Here is a 17572-nt window from a genome sequence, read left to right on the forward strand (position 1 = left end):
GTTATCAACATTGTTTCCAGCACAAACTACAGCCCATACTGGATCACAAATTGATCTAGAGTCATCAGTAGTAACATAAAGTACTTTCAGGAACAAGGTGGTTTCCCTTGCTCAACTACAAAAAAGCAAAAACATAGAACTCCTGGGTTTTCCTATCCATGTATCCTGCCAGTAAATTATTACTGTCTAGTGGGAAATTTCCTTTCAAACTTCTATCTGCTCAGACCTGACAGTAGGTCCTTGGTTGAAAGTGATAAAGTTCTGTTCTTTTCTGCCCTGCTGCATTGCTGCTGATTGATTTGCTCATGATAAAATGCTTTGATGCCTTGTCTAATGGCTAACAGAGTACCTTCCTCTCCTCTGCTAAATAAAACAGAGAGCCTTGCCAGAAAATAGGCTTGGAATAGTCTTCCCCTTCTTTACTCTTTTCCTCTGGGAGTGTTTATCTTCACAGTTTGGTCACAGATGTTGCCACACATGAGGATTATTAGACTAATGCGTCATCTCCTTATCTGCTTAGGGAAAACATAACATGACTGACCAAGAATAATTTATAAAAGACCTTGTAGAATTAGACCTTTTTCATGCTAATCCTCTGAAGGATCATGTAACCTTACCCATTCAGTATTTGGATTTTGCACCACAGCATATACCAATATTACTCAGTTTATTAATTTGATTCAAGACAAAAACCAAATAAAACAAGATTTAAGTGACTCAAGACAGGCTAGGCAAAGAAGGATAGCTGAAAAGTTGAACACACTTTATGGCTCTAAAACTTTTCCTGCATAAACCCCCAGGGGTATTCTCACCTCATGCAGTTCAGCCTGGCTAACTCTCACAGCTCAAGCCTCTCTGCTCCCACTAGGCTCACAGTGAATGAGCCAACATAAAAATGCAGCAGCAAAAATATGTCATCACCAGATAATATTCCCCAGTTCTCAACACCTCATCATTTACTCCAGCAGCTATTGACATAAAAACTGTACGGCTTTCAACTTATTGAGTCTTTTCTTTTAAATATTTCCTGCTGACCCAACTTCATTTTCCATTTTCTGTTGACCAAGAGTTTTTCTAAAGGTCACAACTTTTTTCTGAGTCTTTTTTCTGTGGTACCCAGAAAGAGAAGAAGAGAAGCTCTAGCAGTAAGAATAGCAGCCACCATTTGCTCTGCAGCTAAGAAGATATGAAATACTGATGAAAGCATATAAACCCCCAACCCTCAACCTCCAAAAAAAAAAAAAAGGGCAGCCCTTCCCTCCACCCTCTCCCAGTGTAACCTCCACATCAGGCATAGTCTGCGTCACTGTCTCCAAATATCAGAATATAGAATAACCTCAGTACAGGTAAATTAAAAATTGTATGTAAATATTTTATTCTCTCATATTTTGCAAATCAGAAGCAGTGTTTGGTAATAAAAAATAATACAGAATTATTATTTTTCTTCCAGTACACACTCATATATTACCAGGTTTCCCACATTACAGATTAAACTGTCTCTTACAGTCTAAAGATAGTATTCACTTTCAGTACATTCTGTACTTTTGATGTATTTAATATTAGTCTTCTGAACTATTTACAAATATATTACAACCTTTAAACCTCAAAGCAAAGAGTATTTCAATAATTAATCTGACATAAGGATCAGTAGCTTCTACATAACTTCAGTGTTTAAGAGAAACTATACACGCAGTGCGGTAGATCTGAATAATTTATATCTTTTAAAAAAAGAAAAGCACTGAAAGTTTCTGAGTATAAAACTTTCGCATTGCAGTGGTACCTACTGACCCTCCTGGACTGGAGGACAGGAATGTGAGGTGATGTCACTGTGCTTGTAGAGAGCCTCATCTAAGTCCAGTGCCGTGTTGCTCAGTTTGAGGGTCATGCAGCCGTGGTAGGACGCGGTGACCGGAGTGGAAGTGACAGGAACGTCTGTTGGAAAGGGGAGATAAATATTTCTGACAGCTGCCTTTAAATAAATACCTGCCCTGCCTAGGCTCAGATGGCTATTGCTTCAATGAATTCAAGCTCACCTCCTTCCATGCGGGTGTTTCTACCTCCCCCTGCCCCCTTGCCAGAAGGCAAGAGCACAATCCCAGACGTGAGGAAAACACCATCTGTTCTGGTGCACAAAAGCCCTTCTCCCAGGCTGAACCCTTCCTCAGCTGCTCTGTGTCTCTGCAAGGCCTCCAGACCAGATGAAACCATGGAACCTTGTGCTGCACAGCAGCAAGGCTTCTTCACTGCAGTGGCACAATGTGTTCACACATCCCCATGGTTTCCCCCCCTCCATCTCCAAACTCTCTGCTTTGTTATTGGTGGAGATGTTAGACCCTTTCTCTTCAAAATAGCTTCCAAAAGATCATAGGAAGAACTTTATGACAGAAAAGGACTTCCCATATGCTGCCTCTACCACTTGCTGGACTCATCTTTACCACAATTTTGCTGTGTATGAGCACAGGAAGGTTGCTGGCCTTCATCAGCAAGGTGCTGGAATGCATCAGTTGAATTGTTCAGACTAATTAGACTAATTTTTACTGTGGAGACCCACTGGTGATTTTCTTTTAATCAGTTTACCAAAGGCAGAAAACAGATGGCAAGGAAGAAAACACTAAGTACAATCCAATAGACTAGAGGAAGTTAGTCAATCTTACTACTAACTTCTGTAATACACACTGACCATAAACAAACAAAAAGCCAACACAGTAACATAACAACAAGAAAATCTACATGAGCTCTGTCCTCTACCTTTCCCCAAAGGTCTTTATTTTATTTACAACCCAAAGCTGACCCAATCAAACTGGTTGTGCAATGGAAAATAATGAACGTCTCAAAGAATATTTAACTTCACAGTGATTCAGGTAGCTAAATAAATCACTTATCTTTACATCGAAGCAAGGACAACTTGAACAATAGGTTGTCCTGTTGACCCAAGATTAAATGAAATTTAAAGTGTTCTGCCTGGAGATATGCAGGACTGATGTGATCAGACATGGCTCAGACAGAATCTAGGACTGAGTGGGAGAGAGAACATTTGTAGGAGATCTGTAAGCCACAAAGAAATACTATAAATCTCTTCAGCTTCCTGGGGGAGAGCTCCCTACCATTTCTCGGTAGTTGCTTTATTTAGTGATGTTATCTATTTCCCATTCCTTCCCATTTAGCAAAGTTTATCTGCAAAGTCTGCTAAAGGAATGCAGCATCTCTGTTGTAATACCTTACATGAATGTAAACTAAATTTTGAGTCAGAAGGAGTTGAAGTTGTGACTTAACAACTTGAAGACTCATCTAAGGAGTCAAGCAGATTGCTGTTACATGTGCCACAGGGCTGACTAAAAGACAGTGTGGGCTTTCAGATGGGTATGTAAGAGATTAAAAAGAAATTAGGTTTTTTTCATAGTGTTGTAGTTGCAAATTATGTGAAATATTTCATTTTCTGTTATGACTAGAAATGGATCTGTCCAAAATGTGGTCATGTAAAGATTTGGAAGCCCAGTTTAAAGGTTCCTTCACCTGGTGGAATGCATATTTTCTGAAAAATAACATATGCATTACATAAATTACATAATTTAGGATTTACCAGAATTGAAAAGCCTATAGAAAATGTAATTAACATCTACATGTTCCCTCTTATCTGTTGAAACTCTAAGTAGTATTTCTTTCACATCTGCAACATTAGCCGTGCTTAGGATCAGACTTAATACATATTTGGATCCAGAAGTCTTTCTTTATTTGTGGCAAATAGAATAAAGACGTGGAGTTTGACCACTATACTGTTTTTTCCACAGGGTATGGAAGCATGGAAAAACTAAAAACTACGTAATGTTTTCAAAATCTGAATGAGCCAAACTCACTTAGATCTGACCATTTGGTATTGTTACTTAACCCAGAGTGATTAATCCAACTGAAGTGCTGAAATGTTTATTTATTTGGCAAGTGACAGGGTTTCTCATGCAAGCACTGGGTTCCTCTCAATGGCAAAAGCAGAGTGCTGGCAGAAATTCCTGTTGCTAAGCACAACAGATCAAAGGGGGATAGTAGCTGAACCTACAGCAGCCAGCTGAGTCTGAGCTGCCACAGCCATGGTATCTCACCCTTAGCTCTGGCAAATTAAAACCAGTGCTGCACCCAGCACAGATAGTCTAAGCAACCACAGAGAACCTGGGACAGTGACAGAATGGGATGATTTTCTGAGCTGTGGAAGTCTCCACTGTGCATCTGAGAGCAGCTTAAAAGAAAGCAGGCAACCTCTCTAGCCTGTGCAATGGCCAGCTTAGATAATTCAATCTGAGAATAGAAAATGCCACGTTTGGGATTTCATCCTTGTTCCTGCCACTGTGTGAATGTTCCAGAATATGTGGCCTCCCCCTTTCAGGTGTGACTGGGAGCCATTTGTCTCATCAGCATAAATCCTCTGTAAACTCTTGCTCATGGTGGGGACAGCCTCATCATGTGTCCTATGTGCACCATGTGGCACCTCAGCCACCCTGTTCCAGCCTGACTGCTTCAGCACCAACGAGAGGCCAACATTTGTACCTCTCCCATGCTTGGGCAAGTAAGGGCAAGATTCTGCTTAGCTGTTGGCATCCTGTGCATCAGAGACATAAGTGTTCCTTTAATAGCACTCCTCAGCAGAAGGCACTGATAAACTTGTTCAGGCAGAACAAGAAGCAAACTCCCAAACTTGGCCAAAATTCATGATTCAGATCAAAGTTTGATCTTACAGGTTCAGAAGAGAGGAGCAAACTGACCTCCCAGAAGAAGCCCTGTTGTTGCTGAAAAACCAGAGAAACTATACACGGTGTTAACCCCTTGGTTGTGCCCTACATGAGCTCTGCTGGGAGGCAGTCAGTTAACTGTGTCGTGCTGTGATCAGTTTAAAGAGAGCATCAGCCAGGGAGGATCACCACGCTGGGCTTCTCCAGTTTCAGGCAAAACACCTTGATGTCCTAGTACTCCCCTCAAGGAATGCTCCCACAGGTTCATTACATTAATGAAGCACTGCAGTCCAGCTCCTATGGATTTTACCAGGTTTAAGATAATAACCCAGTTTACAGCAATCCTTCAGATTAAATCATTCCTATTGCTGAACAAGCAAAACCTCCTTTTTCTATTTTTGCCTCCAGCTGCCCTCAGAAGGACACAATCATTCAAGGAAAGTGCAACCCCAGATTCATTGCAGACAAAGCCTGCTCAAGCAGAATCAGAGAAGGACTCCCACAGCTTGAACAGAAACAGTTTTCCTGACTCCCAGCTCAGCAAAGCAAGTTGGAAGTCTGTGGTCCATGGTACAAAACTGGAGGCTCACCTGGCAATCCTCCCACATATGTCTTCGTTGACTGCAAAGAGCTCTCCAAGATGGACAGACTATCCTCCAACTCAGAGATGCTTAGTTCACTCTCTCCTGCTACCCCATCTACCCTCAGGGATAAGTGATCTTTCTTGAGGAGGACGTCTACAGAGTGCTCCTTTTTATCACAGAGATTTATTGCCAGTCTGGACACAACTGTGTTCTCCAGGGCCACGATGATAAACTGAACAGCATGGGAAAGAAAGAAAGAAAAACAGGCAATGAGCAGAAAAATACCTAGCTACACTTAGCCAGAACCAGGATAAGCCCAATGTGCCGTTTATTACAAATATTTTGCAGAGCCTTCAGAGAATTTGGCTTATTACTATTGCTGATTGTGTTCTGAGCTCATTTGCATAGATGCAAAAACAATGAACCAGTGGGACTAATTCTTGAAACCATGTTTTCTCAGGGAGAGTTCTTAGTGAGTCTTGCAGAAGCCATTATATTGCACTGGGGACAAACTGGAGCTGCTGTACTATAAATGAAAATTGGCTCATGGCATTTAGTGAAATGGTTTACCCTTGTGGAATGCCAGAATTTAGCCCTTTGTTATGAATGCCATTAAATAGTAGCTTCAACACTCCACCATAACTGGCTTTTCCCAGTAGCTTTCCCACACCTAAAGCCTGTCTCTTGGCTCCTTTGGGCCAGTTACTGATAAGCAAGGATGGAAATCCCTGGTTTATGGCACTAAACAGTTTCTGTGCCAGAAAATAAAATATGCCTGCATTCAAGAGAACAGTTTTATCTTTTATCTAGACCACATTTGCAAAGAGCTCCCTATTAGCATCTGACACACAGCTGTAAGAGGCAGAACTTCAGGCAAGCACTGTTGTTTCAGACCATGCTCTGAACAGGTGGGACAAATAATGAGGCAGGCAGCAGACCTGGCAACTGTTTCTGAAATTGACCTCCAGTTACCAGGAAACAGCAAGGAAACTTCTCTACAAAAATACTTGTTTGTACCTGTTGCTTCAGTTTCTTTGTGGAGTGATAATCAATCAGAGATAGGGATAAAGGGACAGATGCTTCTTCCATAACTAGGGCAAACAGCACACCAGTATCTGTTGCTGGTTGAATTACAGCATTTACTTCAATTTCCCAATTTGTCTTGGTTTCATTTCCAGAAGAAGGTTGCACTGCAGAAAAAGAAATTCATTGGACAATGTGTCAAATGGGTAAGCTGTTCAATTTCTCCCTAGAGAAGAGCATAGGCAGATGAACTTCTGGAGGGACTGCCACATTTTTTAAATTAAAAAAAAAATCATTCCAAAGCACCTGAACATAAAATTGGACAAGAAAATGGCATCAGTTTCCCCTTGCTACCTTATGCATTCTGCTGCTTTTCAGAATGTCAAAGGATAACATAAAGCTTTTTACCACAAAGACTTAGTCAAATTCCCATGGCTGCCAATCTGACACATTCAAAGAACTGCTGCAAGATAGGTCAATCAAAAACCAATTTTTTTTACCAGTGTGTCCAAAGATCATTGAGAAATCTGAGTTGAAATTTGACACACAGGAAACATTTCTATTAAAGCTTGTATTAAACTCAAAAATTGTAAAAGCATACTACACTCATCACCTACTCAAACTCTTCCTGATCACTGATCTCTCAGAAGTGTGTCATGTTTTATTTCACCCGTTGAACCCTGAATTAAACTTCCTGGTATCTTCTTACTCCCTTAGTGCCCTAATAATTTAAAAGGTAATGCAGGCTGCAAAAAAAGATCTCAACCTGCTCCTGCAACCTCCCTTCACAGGACTATTAACTTTGCTAGCTCACCACATCTTGAAATACAATAATCCATTCTTTATAAAGCTTAACACTGCAAAGCAAAAAAACAAACAAACAAAAAAAAAAAAAAAAAAAAAAACCAAAAAACCCCAAAAAAAAACCACCAAAAAAAACCCCAAAAAAACCACCAAAAAAAAACCCAACCAAACAAAAAAAAAAAAAAAAAAACAAAAAAAACCCAATAACTGTTTGGAAAAAAAAAGTAAGTGCTGAAGCCTTATCTTGGCTGTCTTATCCTGCACTTTAGATGCTGCCTTGTCTTTATTTTGCAACTTTTGAATCCATGTACTAAGTAATACGACAGACACCTGGTACTCCCTAATTTACCATGGCACAGCAGAAAAATCCACATAACGCTGAACAGGTGGCTCCTGCAGAGCAGGACTTACACACTACACTGAAATAGATGGTTAGCATTTGTGTGGGTTCAGAAATACTGATAGTTGATTACACAGATAAGCAAGCACAATAATATAGAACAATAAAAGGTGCCTTTCTGAGTGCTACATTAGTACGGACAAGTTTGATTTGAAACCTGTTTTTTATTATTTGTATAACAATAATTATACATATACATAAATAATAAAATATTATTTGTATTACTCTGTTTATTATATCTATTTATCAATATTATTATTTATTTATAGTTAATATTATTATCTATTTATTAATATTATTATTAATATCTATTTATTATATGCATTACTCTGTGCCAATTTCATTGGCTTCTATCAGAGATATGCTTAGTTCATAGTCCCAAGTCTAAGTAATGACACCCCATGATTAAAAGTGAATCCAAGACAATAGACAATATTAATTTTTCTTTCTATTATAACCTCAGGATACAGCAGTATGGCTAGCAGGTCTCCCTGTTGAGCAGAAAACAGTGGTAAGGAATGGAAACACCTAAGCTGCTGTCAGAGAGATGTAAAGCCTCTAAGGCTGAGGATGAGCTGGAGCCAGTCTGGGTGTGAAATGTATTACTGGAGCTACACAGAAATAACCTAATCCCTGCTGGGCATATTTGCACTGGCTCAAACTATGATTTATAGGCCTTCCTTCACTAAGAACCACAAGTTTAATCTTTTCTGCATCAATCAACAGTGAGTCTGGCATACACCAGAGTTTTACACTGTTTATTAACCAGGTATGGTTAATGGCAGAACAACAGGTCAGAAATAAAAAATCCCAGCCTACTTACTGTAAGTAAGATTAAACACAGCAAAACCTCGGCCAGGATAGAAAGACCCTCGTCCTGCTACAGCAAAGCACTGCATCTTTTCATTCATCTTTATGGTCTCTTGGATGGATGTGTCCTCCCCATTCAGCCAGTTCCATGCCCGCATGCAACCATCCAGCCGAGGGTTTATCTGGGAAGATAAAGCAGTGTCTTATGCCTCAAACAATTGTTCAGTGAAGAGGAATTATGTGCAAAGGAATACTGAGTTATATTATGACACTAAAGAGTAGAAATAAATTTGACATGTTATGTACATGCAAACCAATAGGCAGCAACCCTAATCCTGCAAACCCAAGCAAGTGAGTGGTCAGTATTTCCCCAGGAAACTTCCCTGAGCTCAGCTCGTCTCCATAGGCCAGAAGAGCACTAGCTAGTGCAAGTGCTGATTTGGCTGTATTGATTCTGTAAGCTCCTCTATGTGTTGCCCATCATTAATACTTATTTCTAAACTTATTTCTACAGCTCTGTAGCCAAAGCTCCATAATTCATTTAGCATTGCAAATGCTGGAGACTAACTTAAGGCTGAAAATCCCAATCTTTTTTGTAATTTCAAACAGCCAGATATTGGAGCTGATCACAGTATAAGTTTTTGGGTTCTGGCTCAAGGAGGGGTGCCTGCACCACAAGCCCAGCACATCACTCTGTACACACCTTATTCCTTCCAGCTTCTAGTTAGGCTATCCTGTACCTAATGTCAGCATTAAAATGTGAGTCAGTCTGTAAAGAGAAGGCTCCTTGCAAAGCCTCTAAATCAGCACCACTACCCCAATTAAGTAAAGGAGAGACAGAATTAAGTGTCTGAGCCAGGATAAAAACCTGAGGAGTTTCTGGCTCTCAGTCCTAGGTTCTGACTACACCTTGGGCTTACTGTTTCTGACAAGCAGTGGCCTTGAATGACTTCTTGTGAGGCATAGAAGCTGTGAGGCTCAGCTGCTGCACTCCCAGTCACAGAGCCACAAGCTTGTCACCTCATTCAGGAATAAAGAGATGCAAATTTGGATTTCAAGGTGCCAACTCTGCTTGTGGTAGACATTCAAACCAGCCTGAGCAGCACCTATTCCAGAAACACAGCAATCGTCCAATCTTACCCAAGGACTGCCTTAACTTTTATTCATATGCTGTATCTACTTCAATTGGGAGGAAATAAAGAAAAGTAAGCTCCTGTTTTTCCTTGGGTCTCACTATACTGACACAGCAAACACATGCAGCAAATTGTGATTTGTAACATGTGAAGAACAAACTTTGGTCACAGCACAAAGAGTGCCCCTGACGTTGGTTCCAGTCTTAGTTGGCACAGTGGCACCCTCACACAGCAGCGTGCCCACTGACCCCTCCCCCAGGCCACTCCTGCTCTCCAAGCCAGCATCACCACTGTGAATTTTGTCATGTGCTCCAGTTTAGCTGTGCCCTAACTCTGCAGGTGGGATACATCTCACCCAAACTTACCAATCAAAAAATCTGGAGACTCAAGTTTGCTACTGGCTTAGGCTCCTGCTATAGTCAATGGACAGAAAGCTGTATCCAGAAGGTGATAATTCCACCTGTTTCAGGGCAGGTTGAACAGCTCTCAGGAAGGACCTACATTACCCTGAGAGAAGATGAAATCAAGCCCTTCAGGCACGCAAAGGAACACAAGTTATCATGCTATACTTACCGGTAGAATAAGGTCCTTTGTTTTGAAAGGAATGCCTCCTACTGTCAAATTCAGCTGATACACTCCCTTGTCTAGTGTAAACAGGTTTCCTGAGACAGCTATTTTCATAACTGCATCCCTGTTGACCTTTATAATCAAATTTCGTTCAAGTTCCTCAACAGAGATCTGAAAAAGTAAAATTCCAAATTGAGTTATTAAGTATGAATAGAACTTAGTATCTGCAATCTCAGCTACAGGACAGACCCCAGTGAAATCCCCAAGATAAGGAAATATTTTCAGTCCCCAAACCTCTTTGTTCACCTTTTAAGTTACATTCCACCTTTATATGTAAATCTACTCTAGAAAGCAGTCTGTGATTAACCTTTATGGTGAAGACAGTCCATCTAACTTCAAAACAGCTACAGAAAAATGTGAATGGATTAAATACATTACTTTTGTAGGTTGCTTTATGCAAAATATAAATGCAGTAATGAGTTATCAAAGAGAAACTTCCTATTGCAACTGCATGTGAAAGGACAAACAAGATGTCTTTTCTTGTGAAAGGACAAACAAGATGTCTTTTGTTGGATCAGTATAAGATAACACAGAAGCCTCTCAGACCCAGTCTTTTAATATCAACCTCTGCAAAAAGCACAACACAGAATAGAATTTTTGAGAGGGCAATATAAATGTGTAATAGGCAATAACTTTTCTTTCAAAAAAGCATTCTCCATGTCTCTGAAAAGCTATTATCACTGAAATTAAAAAAAAAAAAAAAAAATCATCATTTTGATTATGACCAGGCTGCACAGAGCTTCTATGGAAGGAGAGAAGGTGAAGCCCAAAGCTGATGCACCAGACTGACCAGCAGCCAAGATTCTGCTGCCTTGGTACATGGGTCCTGCTACCAGTGGGGTGTTCTGTGGCTGTAGCAGAAGACAGTCCCAATCCTTCTGTAAAGAAGAAAGGAACACACCTCCACTATTTCATAATCTTCTACCCACTCTATGACAGATACTCCACCTACTCACTCTTCATCTGTACAGCTCTGTTCCCTGGGACACCCAGATGCTGCTTCTATCAGTGAGCTGCTGTACAGAGCCAATTATCTATTTCAGAGGATGTTTAGACATGTCCTTCCCTCTCCCTGCTAGCAGGTCAGGTCCTGAGCATCTTTCTCTCTGTGTTTTGACTAGCAGTCCCAAAATTGCTCTTATCAGCCATTCTGAGTTCTTGCTCTGTGGCTGTAACATGAAGGAGGACAGGGTTGAGCAGGTTCGTACCTGGGCACTCCCTTTGGATTGCAGTCTTCAGTAATGAAGATTAAGTGAATTTGATAGTAGAAAAGATTATTCACAGGCTTTCTTCTTCTCATGAACCTTTTTTCTTCTCTCATGAATACAATCTGGTTTATATTGCTACAACACTGTTTCCACCTGGCGTCTTGCTCTGTGCCACATCCTACTGGACATGGATTTATTTGTCTGCAGCTTGCTTGTTTGAAGTAGCACCTACATCTCCAGACTGTATTTCATGGAGACACACAGGCCAGTGGCAAACAGGCTTTTTTTGAGTATTGGATGGCTGTGAAGCCCATGCAGTGTGGGGGAACATAAGCCCATAGGTCATGGCAGTCTCAGCCCAGCTGGCTGAGCTACACAGGCTGTCCTCACACAGACACCTCTGCCTGTCATGGTCACCGCTGCCCTAATGCTCCGGGCTGTGGAGTGCCACACAGAGGTGGCACAGACCATTTCCCTGCTCCTGGCACAGACACTGGGCAGATACAGAGCAAATGGGAATCGGGAAAAGCTGGCTGCAGCAGTGCCCATACTGTGAAGAAATACTGCTACTTACAGGGCCACCAGAATTCAGGGCCCTCTAAAATTTTATTAGATTGTATAGCAAGTAATAACATAAAAATAATAAAAAAAAAATTCTGAGTTCTTAGCTGCATCTGACCTTTAATACAAGCAAACACAAATCAATGGAAACTTCCATAAGAGAAGATGTTAATCCCTGCGAGAATTCTCAATGGATTCTAGTTTAGGAAATTACATTCTGCCTATTTTACAATGCCCTCTGGCTGCTTAAGCTCCTGCTTCTTATAGTCAAAGCTTAATTGCTGGTGCACCAACATCACATATAAACTAAAAGAGGAAGCATTTCAGTAGTTAGCATCCTGCTCAATTCCCTACTCCTGTGGCAAGGAGAAGCTACTTGCTGCCTGCCACTATGGCTTAGGGACATTCAGGAGGACAGTTCTCATAGCTAAGAGTTCCCATATGCTTAGGCATAAGGGCAGTCAGCTTTGTGTTTTGGATTCATGTCCTGGATAGCTCATAGCACATAGCCAGCCTGTCCACTGTTTGCTGAAAAGCAGGTGGACAGCACTGAAAAGGGACAGACCTACAGTCAGCTGCAGGGTTCAAACCAAATACCAATCTTGTGATTGCTTAACTTTCAGCCCTGACATTTAACAGTGCAGGTAAATTATTATTTTTGCTAACCAGACTGTGTCCTCAGAGCAGGACTAAACTGAACACTGAAAATAAGACAAAATGAGGACTGTTTTTAGAAATGCAAAACAAACAGAAGGCGAGTGCATTCTTTACTATCATAATTTCATACGTGCCACTTCATCCAGCTGGATTACACACAAATAGCCACATTAAAAGTCTTTCCTGAGGTTGCTTGTTTGCGTTTTCAATGCTGGTTCAATGCTCATTTCAAAATATTTTAGGAAGCATTAACACCAGAGAAAATACCTAGGTAGAAATACTGGCCTGAAGTTTTGAAAATAGCATCGTATTTCAGTGAAAGTATGCAACTTTGCTCAAGAGATGAGAACATTGCCGGTGCTTTTTCATATCTTTTGCTTTTAAATACTCACTGTTTTTCCATCTGCAGAAACTTAAATTGTAAAATTGCTATTTTCTCACAATCCATATGAAGTTCGTTCCAATACCCAAAGTCCTCTGGTTAAGATCTAACTGAAACTAAGGGCTTGATTCTGTGCATACTGAAATCCAGACTAAAGCTCACAACTGCACTTGAGCCTGGACTGTGACATCTGAAGATTGTTGAGGCTGTGTTTCAGAGGAAGTGAAGCTGCAAAGTACACACAAGTCCATGCTCAAAATGAAATGTGTGGCTACATATTTTATAATAGGAGACAGTAAAAAGAAACCCTTAAACAGGATTTCCTAAATTAAAAACCATGCCAAAGAGAGAAAAATGGAAAAATGCGGGAGGGGATAAAATGTAGGAACATGTTTACAGTTGTATCACTCAGCCATATAGATTAAATAGTATTTAGAGGTGTGTGACACTAGATGTCAAGGAGAAGAGAGCCGAGTATCTCTAGGGTGAAAGCAAGAGATAAGAAAATACAGCCGAGAAAGGAGAAATCAACAGCCCCCCAGCAAACCAGGCAAGGTTTCAGGTCTCAAAGGTGTAAAATAGGAAGACAAGAGACTAAAGGCTCCTTCCTCCTGCTGCTGTTCATCTGTGGGTAAATCCTTCTGCTTTGGGGCAGTATCAGCACTGCACTGTTTCACTTTGGGAGACAGTCACCAGAATTATGGCCATTGACCTGCTCCAGGTCCATTCCTGTGGCAGCACTGCATGATGCTCTGTCCTCCACTCGTGTCATGCTATCTATGCCTCTGGCAGCTGCCCAGCCCTGCTCAGCCCACACATAGGGTGATGTCCTGGCTGCAGGGACACCTCTGCCTCCACCCCATAGGTGTGGGTCCTGCCTATCTGCCCCACACAGCACCCACAGCTTGGTCTTTACTGTCCCAAAAAGCCTTGAGGAAGGATTTCTGGGGGATTTACACAACTCCTCAGAAAATGTGCAGGGTGCATTGCTGCAGCCACTCAGCCAGGCAATTTCTTGGTAGGATGATACCTGGGGATAAGAGCCCTGACACTGATAGCTGGCAGGAGACATTTAATTCTTGCCTAAACATGACATTTTCATCACACTGCTTTCTCTCCCTGAAGAAAGAAAAGACATTACAGCTGTGTCCCCCTCAAACTAATATGGGGTAGTTTGTAATTATCTCATAATGAGGTCAGGCACTTAGCAAGTATGTTAGCTCCTCTATTAAATGAATTAGCTTGACAACTGCTGATTTTTGTGACTCCCAAGTCACCCCAGTGGCATCCACTCTGTTTTTCACATCTTCTGTCACCGTCCTCTCTTTGCAGGCAATTACAATTGTCATATTTCAAATTAGCAGGACAACTCTTACCATAAAATTCAGTAAGTACTGGCTTGAAGCTATTGCTATATGTAAAGATACAGCATGTCACACATTTTATCTACAGCTTCACTGAACCTTTATAGTTCTCCATTTGGAATCTAAAATTTTTTCACTGTCATTAAAGGAACCGAACCAAAAATCACCTCTTCTGCTGGAAACATTACCAAATGTCAGTGGTTGATAGTGAATGTATTCAAGGACTTCTTCATTTATTAATTAGAAACAACTTTTTCCCACCTTCCTTATTTCTTTAATGTATAATTTTCAGCTTTTATATACTAAAAAATGTAAACCAGAAAATGATTCACAATTACCAGTATTTGCATTTGTCTCATATGTGAGTTAGCTGAGAACTTCCCACCCACTCCCCAAAAGGCACATCAATTTAAAAGAACTAATTAAGTAAGAAAAAATGAAAGGAGAGGAAAAGGCAGAAGTGAGAAAGCATGTATAAACTGCTCATCTAATGTATATCATACTGCAGGATGATCCTGCCACAAATGGCAATAACCATAACGCTCCCAAAATCACCAGTCAATGTTCTGTGAGAGTGCCAAGAACACGAACCTTTACAATCCTTACAATCTCATGAGATTGCTGGGATTATGGTATCAATAAAAAGATGCTTTAGGGTTTACAGCAGTAGTGCTAGGTCGACAGTTGGACTTTATGGTTTTAGATGTCTCTTCCAACATTTTTTTGAATTCTCTGATGCTATAGTAGACCCCAATATCTTTACAAGGGAAACAGCTTATTTTGTATATAAACAGGCCTGAAGACTTTATTAAAAGTATACTGTAGCATAAGAGATTTGTGAAAAAGGCCTGTGACTAAACAAATGAATGAATAAACAAAAGCAACGATCCCCCCACACCAAACACACTTGGAAACTTTCTTAAAAGAACAGATACAGAGTTCCCTCAGCTAGGGGGCATCTTCTTGAGCTGATGTGAAGTCATCTTAGCCCTACTGCATCTCAAAATGCAAGTTTGTGCAAGTGGTTGCTCTGGTTGTGCAAATTAGAGATGCAGTGTATATTGCAATGGATGTAAAGTATAATTCAATTTATTAGGAAAAATATTTTCACCTTGGAATGTATGACATACTGGCATGCATTTACTGGGTAGATAGGTTGGGAAAGCATTTTCCCACGAATACACAAAGTCTATCTGCACTTGATGAGTACATCCCAAACAGGCCAAGAAGGAGTGAGACCTCAGCAGGGGCCTGGACTCACCGTTTGCCACATGCCATGGTTGATAAGTGGCCCGGTGCTGGTCACGCGGCCGATTCCGTTGTATTTCAGCTGCAGCTCTAGCCGTCCTTTGCGCAAAGCCAACACTATCCATGTGCTGTCTTGATGGCCTCCAGCAAAGAAAAGGATACCTTCAGGATCAAAGGTTCTAAAGTCGAACTCAGCCACAAGTCTGACCACACAGGTGCCAAGAAATAAATTAGTTATGCAGAGTTCAAAAACCACAGAGTATTTTCCATACAGATAGCATCAATTCTAGCAGCTCTAAAGCTCTATTAAAATATACTAGCTTTTAATGCACTCCTGAAAGCCTTAAGATGTGAGTACAGCTTTTAAAACATCATCAAGAATAAAGAATACAATACTATATTTCAGTAATTGTCCTAACAGCTCTGTGGTCAAGGCTACCTTTCTTAATTGCTGGTTTAGGTAATGTTTAGCCTAACAGGACATCATAATCCAAGCAAATAATGATGGCTGTAGGGTCAATTATTATTGTAACAACTCCCTTGCATGCATCAAAGCCAGTTAGAGCATTTCACTGCTATTCTAAATTGTCCTCACCTCGTCAGTTGTTTCCTTTTGAAGCGCAGCCTGATAACAGGAGTGCCGCTGAACATCCTCCCCAGGTGCAAGGATTTAATACTCCTTCCAACAGCAAAAGGCACACATGGTATGATGTTCTATAATCAAAACACATTTCTGAGTGCTTATTGTCCTCACACAGCAGAAAGAGAATCAGAGAGTGCTGTAAAGGTCTGTTTGCAGTTACAGCAATGAACACTGACATACCTCACATGTATTCATGTCCTGGGAAAGTTTCACCCCCCCTCTGCCATCACAATGACAAGTGTAACTCCCTGGTGAGTTGACACAGGTCTGTTCACAGAGCTTTTCTTCACATTCATCTATATCTACACAAGACCAGCAAAGAAGAGAGATAAAAACACTGAGTTTGTTTAAACATGGCAGAACTGAGGGAATGGCCTGAAGTTGTGTCAGGGGAGGTTTAGGTTGGATATTAGAAAAAGGTTTTACACCCAGAGGGGGGTTGAACACTGGAACAGGCTCCCCAGGGAGGTGGTCACAGCACCAAGCCTGACAGAGCTCAAGAAGCATTTGGACAATGGTCTTGGGCACATGGTGTGACTGTTGGGGATGGTGCTGTGCCGGCCTGGGAGTTCGATTCTATCCTTGGATCCTTGTGGGTCCCTTCCAACTCAGCTTATTCTGTGAAATCTATTTTCACAGACAGATTCCAGCTGCCCAAAGATACATAGCAAGTCAGTGGGAAGGCTGGAAGCAGAACTCAACTACTTGTCTGCTGGAACAGAGCCCTGGGCTGTAACTTCTAGACAAGACTTCCTCCCTTCAGGCCCCTTCTGCTATGCCTGTAGTGACTGACTTCTGCTCCTTGCAGTCAGGGACTGCATATAAAACCTGAGTTTCTCATTCACTGTTTTCTTTTTTTCTTCCACTATTTTTTATCTTCTTCACAAACAAATGCAGGAAAGCAAACTGCGACAGCCCACAGGGATCTCTTCAGGCATAGTTTAACACTTAAAGCCCAACAGGACTGGTTGGAGTGTGATTTGAGTCATTACGTTAACTTAGACAAAAGGCAGGGAACAATGCTGGTTTTGGAATACTTCCAAAACTTACTCTGTTGAGAAAGCTTGCAGCAGTGTAGCCAGCAGAGCTGTGCATGCTTCCAGTACATATTAAGTTCCTAGTTCAGAGTAATACCACAAGACAGGTTTTGAAAAAAGAGCTACTGCTTTGTAACTTTTCTTGTCCTATGAAGAGAGACAGCAACATGCACAGATGCTTCTGAGCTTTCACCAGATGTTGCACTTGTTAAAATTTCAAGAAATCTCAGTACTTTGGCTCATACAGCTTGATACAAGTCATCAAAGATGACTGCAAACTCACTGAACTCAAAGATGACAGCAAGCTCGATGAACTCAAAGGTGACCACAAGCTGCAAACTCACTCCTAACTAGGGAAAGGGAACAGAACTCC

General features: G+C 41.1%; 1 protein-coding gene across 1 annotated transcript in view; it reads right to left on the bottom strand.

Annotated features, from left to right (window-relative positions):
- Positions 1 to 1351: 1351 nt before the first annotated feature.
- Positions 1352 to 17572, bottom strand: part of GAS6 (growth arrest specific 6) — a 41181-nt gene continuing 24960 nt past the window's right edge. The window contains exons 8-15 of the mRNA XM_053971711.1: positions 16343 to 16464; positions 16115 to 16233; positions 15533 to 15722; positions 10046 to 10210; positions 8353 to 8521; positions 6320 to 6492; positions 5309 to 5534; positions 1352 to 1932 (exon numbers count right to left, since the gene is read on the bottom strand). Coding sequence (XP_053827686.1) covers positions 1781 to 1932; positions 5309 to 5534; positions 6320 to 6492; positions 8353 to 8521; positions 10046 to 10210; positions 15533 to 15722; positions 16115 to 16233; positions 16343 to 16464 — 1316 coding nt within the window. The 3' untranslated portion in view covers positions 1352 to 1780. The remainder of the gene's footprint in view (positions 1933 to 5308; positions 5535 to 6319; positions 6493 to 8352; positions 8522 to 10045; positions 10211 to 15532; positions 15723 to 16114; positions 16234 to 16342; positions 16465 to 17572) is intronic.

Source organism: Vidua macroura, chromosome 2 (genome assembly GCF_024509145.1).
Source record: "Vidua macroura isolate BioBank_ID:100142 chromosome 2, ASM2450914v1, whole genome shotgun sequence".
In the NCBI taxonomy this organism is placed as follows: domain Eukaryota; kingdom Metazoa; phylum Chordata; class Aves; order Passeriformes; family Viduidae; genus Vidua; species Vidua macroura.